The sequence below is a fragment of the Microcaecilia unicolor genome, chromosome 11 (assembly GCF_901765095.1).
Source record: "Microcaecilia unicolor chromosome 11, aMicUni1.1, whole genome shotgun sequence".
In the NCBI taxonomy this organism is placed as follows: Eukaryota; Metazoa; Chordata; class Amphibia; order Gymnophiona; family Siphonopidae; genus Microcaecilia; species Microcaecilia unicolor.
The window spans coordinates 135,566,044-135,578,479 of NC_044041.1; the positions used below are offsets into that span (position 1 = coordinate 135,566,044).

The 12,436-nt window shown below is 45.4% G+C and overlaps 1 protein-coding gene across 2 annotated transcripts in view; it reads left to right on the forward strand.

Moving 5' to 3' along the window:
* LOC115479482 (RNA-binding protein 4B-like) overlaps positions 1-12,436 on the forward strand; it is a 125,610-nt gene that overhangs the window by 27,335 nt on the left and 85,839 nt on the right. For both annotated transcript variants that reach the window (XM_030217411.1, XM_030217412.1), the window contains exon 2: positions 1,138-1,560. In XM_030217411.1, the coding sequence (XP_030073271.1) occupies positions 1,149-1,560 (412 nt within the window). In that variant the 5' untranslated portion in view covers positions 1,138-1,148. The remainder of the gene's footprint in view (positions 1-1,137; positions 1,561-12,436) is intronic.

Genomic DNA, 12,436 nt, shown 5'->3' on the forward strand with positions numbered 1-12,436 from the left:
CTCGTTTGTTTATTCTGATTGGGGGTTCCCACAGAGGGTTTATGGCTTCTAAGCCTACTGTTTCTCGATGGCTTAAAGAGATGATTGCTTTAGCTTATCTTCTTTCTGTGAGATCTGTACCAGAGCATGTTAAGGCCCACTCTACGAGAGGTCGGGCAGCTTCTTGGGCAGAGCATTGTCTGGTATTGTTGGGCTGCGACCTAGTCGTTGTTTCCATTCGTTTTCTAACCACTACCGTTTGATTGTCCTCAGTCGTCAGCACCTTGTTTTTATAGAACGCGTTTTGTCGGCCGGGCTTCTTGGGACCCTCCCATAATTTCACTGCTTTACTTCCCATCAGTCACATTCTGGGCCGGACCGGAGGGATGCTAAGGAAGGGTAAATTAGACCCTTACCTGCTAATTTGCTTTCCTTTAATCCCTCCGGCCCGGCCCAGATCCCTCCCTTTAGGTATTCTGTGTTTTGCGTTTTTTTGTTTGGAGCTGTGTTGCTAGTTTGAGTTTCTATTACAAAAAAAAAAAGTTGAATATATAAATTACAGAAAGGTTTCTGTTTTACTGAGATGTCCCGTTTGCAGGACCATGATATGTTTAAAGGCACTCACCCTTTGTTGGCAATGTGCCGGTGGCTGCTCAGGTTTTTGGATGCACAGTTTGTTTTTTCTGCTCTAGCTTTACTTCTGCTTTGGTACTTTATTACTGGATCTTTCTCTGGTTGCCAAGGGCTCTTATTGGCTTCTAGAGTCACAGGTTTTTTTCTCAGACTCCACCTGCTGGAAGGTGTACACAACCCATCAGTCACATTCTGGGCCGGACCGGAGGGACTAAAGGAAAGCAAATTAGCAGGTAAGGTCTAATTTACCCTTGGAAGTTCTTCCTTATTATCCATACTAGACTAGTCAGGAACGTGTGGGTTGTTTGGCTTCCAGTGAATGGAGACAGATACAAAGTAGTTCTCTGATGTGTCCCTTATGGGCACTGTGGAGCCTCAGGATGCTTGCTAAGTCTTTCTCTCTCTCTGGATGATGTCAGTACACTGCAAATTTTTTATGTTTGGGGACAATCGCTTGATTAGGTGTTTAATGCTGGCTTAAGATGTGTTAATACCTTTATTAACTTCTACAATTCTGTTTTGCAGGTTTTGCAGACATGGTGAAGCTTTTTGTTGGCAATCTGCCATGTGAGGCTACTGAAGATGAACTCAGAACCCTTTTTGAGCAGTATGGAAAGGTGGTAGAATGTGACATCGTCAGAAATTATGGTTTTGTGCACATGGATGACAGGTCTGCAGCTGAGGAGGCAGTCCGTAACCTTAACCATTACAAGCTTCATGGCGTCACTATCAACGTAGAGACCAGCAAGAGCAAAATCAAGGCCTCCACCAAACTCCACGTGGGCAACATCAGTTCTAACTGCACCAATCAGGAGTTGCGGGCCAAGTTTGAAGAGTATGGCCCAGTGATCGAGTGTGATATAGTGAAGGATTATGCATTTGTGCATATGGAGCGGGCAGAGGATGCTGTAGATGCTATCAAGGGGCTAGACAACACAGAGTTCAAAGGTGAAATTAAATGGGAAGAGTGCAGACAAGGTCTCGATGGGAGAGCTTAGCACAGGGGCTTTGACCACATTGCACAATATAAATATCAGATCAGGGTAGAACGTAACTTCATATTTGTAGGTATTTTATTGGACAAGTCACTTAAAATGCTGATTTAGCTTTAGCTATGTGCTGGGAAAAATGTAGAAAGTAACTTTGTTGCCCAGCCATTGTGTAGGATTGTCTGCTGTGTTCTGTTTCCACTGGAAATAGGATGTTTATGCTTGCTTGCATAAAATTATGTAGGTTTTGGTTTATTGCTTGGTGCCAGAAACTTAGAGAGCAGTTTCCCTGGTGAAGTTTTTAACCTAAACAGTAACATAGTAGATGGCAGGTAAAGACTGATATGCCCATTTACTCAGTGTGGTTGATTGTAGCTGCTTCTACAGTTATTTTGTGAAATGCCTGCTTGTCAGGGCAAAATATCACTAATCTCAACTCTCCTTTGAAAAATTCAAACCAGTTTAGATGTAAATGGGTTATGAGCTAGCTTTTCCTTCTGAAAGATGCTGCTGGGCACTTCAATTTGCCTAGAGCAGCAATAGTGTCTTTGATATAGGATAGAATATACTTAGACTGTTACTCATTGCAGCATGAATGGTCAGGAATGTTTCCTGTACCAAGAGCACAACGTGGAAACCCAACACTAATGCCATCTTACCTGCTCACTCATTAATAGACATCCTCAGTGGCAACTTTTCACACGGACCACTCAATCTGTGGTTTGCCTGCCTTCTCATAGGTCAACCTCCATTCACTTACTGCTATTTTTAATTTCTACTTACAGTGCTTATAAAATTTCCTTTTTATTTTTATGTTCATGTTCCTTCTCTACAGTGATTTATGAAGCATTTATCTCGAGTTAATCAGGTGTCCTGATATTAACTTGAGAAGTGAATGCTAGATCATTATTGGGAAGGCACGCAAGTAGAAATTAAAAATATCAGAAATTAAATTGAAAAAGTGAACCTATGATGAGGCAGGCGAGCCACGGATTGAGTGGTCATGTGAAGGAAGTTGCTGATGTCAACTATTAATGAGTAAGCTGTTAAAATATTAGTGTTTGATGTCCACTTTGTACCTTTATTGAGACAGTTGAACCATATTTGAATATAATGTGGTTGGCTTCTGTCCTGGGTGTGATGAGTTAAGGAGCAGCTTCAAGCATTTCAAAGTGAACCTTGTGAGCAAGTAGTATACAGTACAGCTTTTATTCCTGACTTTATATTTAAATTGAAAAAACTATTCACTGGTGCACACATGACTACATTTGCATACTTCATATCATTTTGAACTCTAACATCTTTAAACTCTTCAGCCCAGTATATTTAATGCTTAGCAGCTGTGGTATGGATGTATCTTGGTGTTGGGTAACTTCAGATCAGATCAGTTACATCAGTAAATGGGGTCACTGAAACAGGGATACTTTACTTTCCTCTGGACCTCCATTGTAATCTGGGCCTATTGGCAGTCAGTGAACATTCACAGAACCTGCCACCTCTTGTGTCAATTTCCTGTTTAGATTCAAAATATATACAGAATGGGTCCTCAACCTTTTAAATAGCATCATATCGGATCAGTCCAGACCAATGGGTTCCTCTACCAGTGGGTGGCGACAGAGAAAGAAGATAGTTCTTGTGACTTGCCCCTCAAGGGTATTGTGCAGCATAGAATGTTAGTATTTGTTTTCTTTTTTTTTTGTCTCCCAAGTGGATGGATGACAGGCTAACAGCCTGACCTGGTTTATAACTAATTTAGTTGAGCTTCAGCTACCCTTTGGGAAGTTCTGCTTCTGAGCCAGTTTTATACTGAGACTGAGTTGTGGGTTTTTTTTTTGGGGGGGGAGGGGAGGAGAGATGCCTATTTAGCATGTTCTGAACCAGCTTCTCACCTGTGTTCAGTTGGGGTACCCTTCTGGGCTTGTTCTCCTGACCCAGTTTGTCTGGGGCTCAGTTGAGTTGGGGTGCCAACTTTGGCATACTGTTCTATGGAGCTGAGGTATATCTTGGAGATCTGAGATGGCAAACCCCCCCCCCCCCCCTCTCCAAACTAGGCAATTGTCCAATATCTATGGAAGTCGGCCTGCATTGGGTGAGCCTGTTCTAATTTATTTCAGTTACTTCAGTGCTCTGATGTTTGTGCCTCTGTTATTTTATTAAGCTTTCACTGATAATCTGGCTCTGCGCCCCCCCCCCCCCCCCCCCCCCCCCCCCATGATAGGGATCACAGACAGGAACACTTTTGTTCTGCTTTCTGTATGCAGAAATGTTCTATGACTATAAGCAGCAAATATGTTTGACTCTTAATGTGCAGAATTAACTATTCCTGTTTCTGTGTGAAAAAAAAAGATTTTCCTTGGTGTTCCACACTTAGATCACTTCAGGATTATAGGCTGGTTATGCCCTCTTTCAGGGACTTGTTGGGTAGCCACACAGGAAGTGAAATAGCTTTGCAATGTTTTGCCTAAAGAGGTCAGAGCAGAACCTAATTAAAAAAAAAATTCTTTAAAAAAAAAATGTTTCTCTGTAGCTTAGGAAATGTGAGGTCTCTTTACAGTGAATATATTCATTTTATTGTTAAAAAGCTTAGGGTTTTATCTTCTGTTGGAAAGACTTTTTGATCTTTAATCCAGAAAATGGAATAATCTAAATTCTGAATGAGTGATCTTGGTTGGCTGTGGTTTTGGTTTTGGTCTTGGTCTTTCTATCAACTGATGGAGTTCTTTTCAACCTATTTTTCCCCACCAAGTCTTTTCTCCAAGGACAAGCGGGCAGGCCATAATTCTCACAAGTGGGTAATGCAGTTCCACTTTGCCTGGTCTGGAGCTTATAATGAGCTGGCAAGAGCTTTGTGGAGCATGACGTGCTCCACTGCGCACGTGCATGAGTGCCTTCCCACCTGTCCACGAGAGTGCGGTTTAACACACTGGGACAAACAGCATCCTGTTGCTAACAGTGGCCAGGTTACAAGTGCCTGACAAGATCCCAAAACATACAATATATTCTATTGCTGCTTATCCTAGAAATAAGCAGGGGTAGAAATAAGCAGCGGATTTTCCCCCAAGTCAATCTTAATAATGGCTTATGGACTTTTTTTTTTTTTTTTTTTTTAGACCTTCTAACTGCTTTTACCACATTATCTGACAACGAATTCCTGGCTCCCCTCGCACCCTCCGATTTGCAGGCCCCCCTTCCCGCTGCCAACTCTCTGGGCTTCGTAGCCCATCTGTGAAGAAAGTTAAGGACACAGGCAGGCAGACGCAACCCAACATTAAAAAAATGCCTGGATACCTGTGACACAACATAACCAAAGATCGTAATGACACTTCCTAACTCTCTCTCCCCCTCTATTTCCCCCCAAAATGTACCTAACATGTACCTCATTCTACTACAATCTCACCTGTACTCGTTCATACCTTGTATTTGTTCAGACCGGAATCGGCTAACGCCATTAACAGTACTTTTTTTTTTTAATGCATTTAAATTTTTACAAGTCGTATACAAACTTGAACAAGCAATACAGAACTTAAATTGTAATTACAATAAACTTATGAAAGAAAAACATTTTTCCCCCCTCTTTAGACCACTATAGGAAGGGCCACGTGAAAGAAAATACATGGAGAAATCCTGAGGAAAACATACAAATATAGCTTAGCACACATCTATCCAAACTAAATACACCTGAATAATTGGTTCTAGCCAGCAGCCAATTTCTTCATTTTTATAAATTCACTAAGATGTTCAGGCTGGAAAAAAGCATACTTTATCCCCAAGAATTTAATCACACATTTGCAGGGATAGTTAAGATAAAATGGTGTTCCTAGGGCTAAGGTTTCAGCCGTAAGAGATAGAAAAGCACTCCTTCTCTCCTGGGTTGATCTAGTCACGTCTGGAAACATCCATATCTTTTTACCCAGGAAAAGTGCCTTTGCATTTCTAAAGTATAGGCGTTTAATCGCCTCCAGATCTTGCTCAAATTCAAAGGTCACCATCAAAGTCCTAAGAAATCAGTCAAATTCAAAGTATCTTTATTTAATCTTGGTAAATCAGAAGCCTCCGGAAGCTGTTGTAAATCTTTCTTTGGCAGAATATAATACATTTTACTTACTAGCGGAAAAAGTTCTGGGGAATAATGTAGGATCTCCATTAAATATTCCTTAAATGCGTCCAGAGGGCTGACTCCCATAGATTTTGGAAAATTCAAAAAACGTAAAGTTAATCTGCGATGAAAATTTTCAATTTGTTCTATTTTCCGATGAATAAAGGCCCTATCTTTGACTAGTTATATTGAACTCCTGGAGAGTTTTCAGTTCTGATTTTTAATCTTTAACCTGCGAACCAAATTCTTGTTTTATATTTTCCATATTTGTAGAAAGTGAATCCACTTTACTTACAAGAGACGAAATTTCTTTTGTTGAATTGGCCACTGACATGTCCAAACGCTGGAGAGTTTCCCAGATTCTCTCCAGCGTCACCATCCTAGGTCTGCTGATTAAAGCACTCGGCTGAGGAAGGAGAACATTCTCTTCTTTTCCTCCGTCAGTCTTCGCCACCTCCACTCCTCGCTCCGGGGGCCCCTGCAAAACCACTTCCGGTCCTGGGAACCCTCTGAGGGTGGCGTCCTTCGGGCTGGGATGGGGGGTTCGAGTTCCGGAGGAGATAAGGTAACATCAAGTCCAAAGCTCCATTGGTCTCCTCCCAATGGGGCTACTGGACTGCCTCCGGATATCGGGGTAGATGTAGTCGTGGTGTATCACTCCGTTGTTTGTTGCCCTGCAGGCGGTCTGGGCAGTGAGGATTCGCCCCTGACCAATCTTTTGCGCTTTGTATGCGGCATCACTTAGGAAAAGAGGAAATGTTTGGCAAACTAAACTCCGGAGTTCTCAAACCACGAACTAACGTGCCACCATCTTGTCACGTGACCCCATTAACAGTACTTTCCCTAGCGTCCCACAGATCAATCCAGAGACGAGTGGGTTATGTCCCCCTACCAGCAGGTGGAGATAGAGAGAACGTCAGAGTCTTGGTATATGTAGCCATGTGCAGCCAGCCTACTCTCAGTATTCTCTCTATCTCAGCAGGTGGATGGACATATCCTGTGCAGCTCTCTGCATGTGATTGCTCCTAGCCTGTTCCCTTAGGATTAGTTGAGCTGTTTGAGATTTGCTCCTAGCCTGTTCCCTCAGGATTAGTTGAGCTACGGAGTCGTGGGCTTATTGGAGACAGCACATGAGCCAGTAAGGGGTACACCTAGTGGTGCCAGGTCCCTTCCCTGCCCCTTTCCTGTTGCCAGGCTTGATTCCTTGACGCTCAGCTTCTGATTCTCTCTGCAACTCCTGCCTTTAATAAAAAAACAAAAAAAAAAAAGAGAGAAGATTGAAGAGGGAAGAAAATAAAGCAGGGCATAAGGTGATAATTGCTTTCCAGCCCATACACCACAGAGGTTGGTAAAGTCTTTCCTTTGGGGCTCTGTTTTCAACTTCCTTATGGAGGCGATTGTCATTTTCTTCTTTACTGTTGGGGCGGTTTGTTAGTTTTATGAGGGAAACTTGGCTTCGCGTGGTTCTCAGCACGGGTGTGTGTTAGTTTCGGTTGAGCGCTGGCATGGAGCATTTTTTTACAGCTCCGTTTGTCTGCCACACCGAGCTGTAGTTTTGGCGCGATTTCGCCGTCTTGGCGCCATTTTGTGCTGGGGATGATTGTTTAGTGCGCGCAGTTCAACTCCTTTTTTTTTTTTTTTTTTAAGATCACGTTTACGGTACTAGTGTAGAGCACGGGTTCGGGGCGGTGGGAGCCTTACCAGCCTGACCACTCTCGGAGGGGAACTTTGAGCCGCGGTGTGATACTTGCGGGTGAGATTTTCAAGGGCTGATCCTCGTTTCCCCTCGGGATGCCTTGAGGCGCTAGTGCAGTCATGGAGCCTTTGGTAATTCTTGCACCTTTGAGTAGCCGCAAGGGAACGTTTTTGTGGTTCTTTTTTGGCGGTTGGGAAGAGAATTGGCTGGCTGGATTGGCCTGCTCCAGGCTCGTTGGTATCGGGCAGGTTACCGTCCCTTTTTACAGGCTGGTATAGGGCACTTTTTCGTGTTTTTTTTTTTTTTTTTTGAGGGGGTGAGTTTCTTATTTACCTCGGCTTTACTATCTGGTTAGCTTGTTAGCGTTGCTAGCAGGTTTGGCTACTTGGTTCATAATTAGTGCTTTTCTGGGACAGCACATGGTCCTTCTAGCCCAGGCTACTGTTTTTTGCAGGCCTGGTGGGCAATTAACTCTGTTCCCACAGGGGGAGGGCAGAGGTTTTGTTAGCTGCAGCTAGCCTCTGCTCTCTGAGTTCTCCTGTGGGCTATGGGATTCATGGCTGTCATGAGCACATTTGTTTTTCAGCTCTCTCTTCTCGTCCTGCTTATTAGTTTGGTATCCTTTTAGGGATGTTCCTGGAAGCTTGTTTCGTCTCATGATGTGGGGTTGTTCAGACCACGGACTTTGTAGTCTGTGCTATTTCTTTCAGGCTTTTCACTTTGTGTTAGGTCACTCCAGCCAGTTTTTGTCACTATCTGGTAGTGGTAGGCATCAGACCATGGATGTGGCTTACAAATCATTTGGCTGCTTGCCTTTTGGAGTAATCTGGGCTCTGGCCCAGATTTAGGGCAGTCGGGTAGACCTGAGGGGCTTCCGAGTCTCGGAGCTTGCCAGCAAATGATTGTTTCTCCGTTTAGCATTCTCTTAGGTGGGGGGAACAGGATTGGACTGATGGGTTGTGTACGCCTACCAGCAGGTGGAGACTGAGAAAATTCTGAGACAATGAGAGCCTTGGCCGTATGACCCTAGCCTCAGTATTTTCTCAGTCTCCAGCAGGTAGGAGGTGAACCCATTAGTCTCTCTCTTTTCTGCTCTATTTTCTCAAGTTACATTGCGGTATTTTTCTGTGCTGGAATCTGTTTGAGGCTTGACAGCTATTAAATTGTCTTTTCAGCCTCGGGGGTGTTAAACTCGGGTGTTCCCGAGTCCCTCCCCCCTTCCTCCCCATCTCCCTTCATTTCCTAGGGAAGGGCTACCCTTTTGGGTGAGAGAGGTTTTGCCTTTGGGAGAGGCAGCCACGTTTGTATTAAGAGAGGAATTTTTCCCATTCATTTGACTAGCAGGTAGCTTCGTTTGAGTCAATTGTGTGTTTTAGATCAGCTTTTCTTTTTTTTCCAAAGTGACTGTTTTCCTGCCCCGCGGCTTTAACGAGCAGCTGCTAGTTTTGTTTGGTTTTGTCGGGAAATTTTATTGCAGTCCCTACTGTGGTTTTGGCGGTGCCTTTAAAAAAAAGTAAAGAGCCGCGAGTTGCGCTGCCGGTTCCCTCAGCTCCGCTATGGCGGAAAAGTTGAAGAGGCGTGCGGTCTGTCATCACGTCTGCGCTTCAAGAACTTGTAAATATTGTACGGCGATTGAGGATTCTGCGGGACCTCCGGCTGCTTCGTCGTCGTGGTCCACTGTAGTTTCGGAAGTCTCTCCTGCTTCTCTTGATTCTGGTGTCCCGAAATTGGTGTGAAAGGCCGCCATTTTGCCTGCAGCAGCGGCGCCTCCTTCGCATGAGTCAGCTTCTGGTCAGTCTTTGGGGATTCTAGGCGACGCTGAGGAGAGGTCCTTGGTACAGTCGGGAGGGACTTAGGAGGGGGGTTTTCCTCCAGATGTACCAGGCTTTTTTGTTGAAACAGTCTGGTTTTGCAGCAGGGCCTTCAAAGGATGTTTCTAACGTTCCTCCTGCAAAGAAGCTTAGAGCCTGTTCTTCACAGGCAGAAGATTTATTGATCAAGATATGCCCTTCTTAGAAGAGGAGGAGGTTTTAGCAGAGGATGTTTGGGAAGATCAGTCTCCTGGTGATTCTGAGGCTCTTCCTTTTCCTCAAGGAGATGATCCTTCTGTTGCTAGTGTTTCATAAAGAGGATTTGCAGGAGCTTATCTCTTTGGTTTCTTACACTCTGCATTTTGAGGAGCAGCTTCCGGACACAGAGGTTCATAAGGTTGACTTGTTGGTTAAGGGCTCCAGGAGTTCTGCTAAAACTTTTCCCATGCATCAGGACATTTGGGATGTTATTAAGGCTCAATGGGAAGTTCCAGATTCTGCCTTTCGACCGGCTAGGTCCATGTCCCGTCTCTGTCCTGTGCCGGATGTGGACAGAGCTCTTAAGGTTCCAGTAGTCGATGTGGTAGTATTGGCGGTGACTAAGCGTAACACGGTTCCTGTGGGTGGCAGAACAGCTCTTTGGGATGTACAAGACAGGAGGTTAGACTCTCTCCTTAGGAGCAGTTTTGATGTCTCGTCTTTGGCGGTACAGGCGGCCATTTGCAGTTCTTTGGTAGCTAGAGCCTGTTTTCGGTGGGCGGAGAGAGTTTTAAATAGATCTTCGGATGATCTTTCGGCTATAGATGTAGACGTGGCCAAAATTGAGACCGGTTCGGCTTTTCTGGCAGATGCTTTGTATGATCTTCTCAGGGCATCGTCTAAATCCTTGGTTTTGGGGGGTAGCAGCTCGCTGATGTCTTTGGTTGCGAGGTTGGTCGGCGGATGCTGCCTCCAAATCTAAGCTGAGTAAGTTTCCTTTCAGAGGATCTTGCTTATTTGGTGAAGACTTGGAGAAATTGGTACATTCCTTGGGAGATTCTAAGGTTCCTCGCCTTTCTGAAGATAGGCCTCGTCTGTATAGTTGGGGTTCTTTGGTCGTGGTAGAGCGAGAAATTTCTGTAGGTCTCTATCCGATAGGGGAGCTCAGGCTCAGAGCTCGTTTTTTTAGTAAGACTTGGTCCTTTCGCGGTTTCCGCAGAGGAGGTAGATTTCTCAGGCGCTGGTTTTCGGTCCTCCTTCCGTCCTTCCCAATGAAGGTCCGCGGGCCTCTCCTCTGGTTCCTGTAGAAGCTCGACTTTCTCAGTTTTATCAGAGGTGGGCCCACATTACTTCAGATCAGTGGGTCTTGGAAGTTATTTGCGAAGTTTATGCCCTGGAATTTGCAAGACCTTTTTCAGATGCCTTTCTGGAGTCTCCCTGTTGGTCTCGTCAAAAGGCAGACGCAGTTCGGGAGACTCTACAAAGGCTTTTAGATCTTCAGGCTATTTATCCAGTCCTTTCTTCCGAGTGCGAACAAGGTCGTTATTCCATTTACTTTGTGGTACCCAAGAAGGAGGATTCTTTTCATCCCATTTTGGATCTCAAAGCGGTCAATCAGGCTTTCAGAGTCTCAAGTTTTTGAATGGAGACTCTGCGCTCAGTGATTGTGCCAGCCGGCGATGGAAAGTTTCTGACAGCGTTAGATTTGACAGAGGCTTATCTACATATTCCTATTCAGCCTGCTCACCACAAGTTTTTGCGGTTTGCAATTTTAGGTCACCATTTCCAGTTTTGTGCTCTACCTTTTGGCCTAGCAACAGCTCCGCACATTTTCACCAAGGTTATGGTCGTGGTGGCAGCAGTTCTCAGGAAGCGGGGAATTCTCGTCCACCCGTATCTAGACGATTGGTTAATCAAGATGAAATCTTATCAAGAAAGTTGCCAGGTTACGAATTGAGTAGTGAATTTTTTGCAGTCCCTAGGTTGGGTGGTAAATGTAGCCAAGAGCCGTCTAGTTCCGTCTCAGTCGCTGGAGTATTTAGGGGTTACCTTCCTTCCCCAGGGCAGGATACTCAAACTGCGGTCTCAGATATTAAACTTACTTCACATCTGCAACCTTTGTGCTCAAGATTATCTTCAGGTCCTGGGGTCCATGGCAGCGACTATAGAGGTAGTTCCATGGGCCAGGGCTCACATGAGATCTCTCCAATTCTCTGCTGTCCCATTGGTCCTCTCAAACAGACTCTGCTCAGATGAGGTTACCTCTGCGTTCTCAGGAGCGAAGTGCTCTCTTCTGGTGGCCGAGGACAAGGAATCTTGCAATAGGAATGCCGCTAGAATCTCCTCAGGGGGTAGCCTTAACGACAGATGCCAGTCTCTGGGGCTGGGGAGCTCATTGCTTGGACAGGTGGACCCAGGGTCTCTGGTCTCCTCTGGGGGCGTCCACATCAATCAATTGTTTTGGAGACCAGGGTTATTCGTCTGGCTCTGCAGGAGTTCCCTTCCCTCCTGGCGGGCAAGGCAGTACGAGTTCTCTCGGACAATGCCACGGCAGTAGCTTATGTCAACCGTCAGGGGGGAACGAAGAGCCGTCTGTTGAGTCAAGAGGCGGCAAAGCTCATGGCGTGGGCAGAAGTTCACCTCTCCGCCATTTCAGCCTCTCAAGTCGCAGGAGTCGAAAACATTCAGGCAGATTTTCTCAGTCGACACCCTCTTGATCCAGGAGAGTGGGGCTCTCCAGTCCTAGATCTGTTAGCCTCCAGTCTCAATTCAAAGGTTCCTCAATTCTTCAGTCACCGAAGGGACAGCTCTTTGCTGAAGGGACACAAGAGCTGTAGGAATAGACGCCCTCTTGCAGACGTGGCCTTCCGGTCTGCTTTATGCGTTTCCTCCGTGGCCTCTCTTAGGTGTTCTCCTGCAACGGATAGAAGAGCACGGATGTCCGGTAGTTCTGGTGGCTCCAGACTGGCCCTGATGTCCTTGGTACGCCGATCTTCAGCGTCTTCGGGAACTCCTCTTCGCCGTCAGGTACACAAGTTCCTTCTGATGCAAGGGCCAATCCCGCATCCAGACCTGGCTCGATTTTGTCTTACGGCTTGGCTGTTGAACGAGCTTGATTAACTAAGAGAGGCTATTCGACCCCTGTGATTTCTACCATGCTGCGGTCTTGTCTGCGCTCAACCTCGCTAAATTATACCCGCACTTGGAGGATTTTTGAAGCTTGGTGTGCAGAAGCTGGTATTGCTCCTTTTCG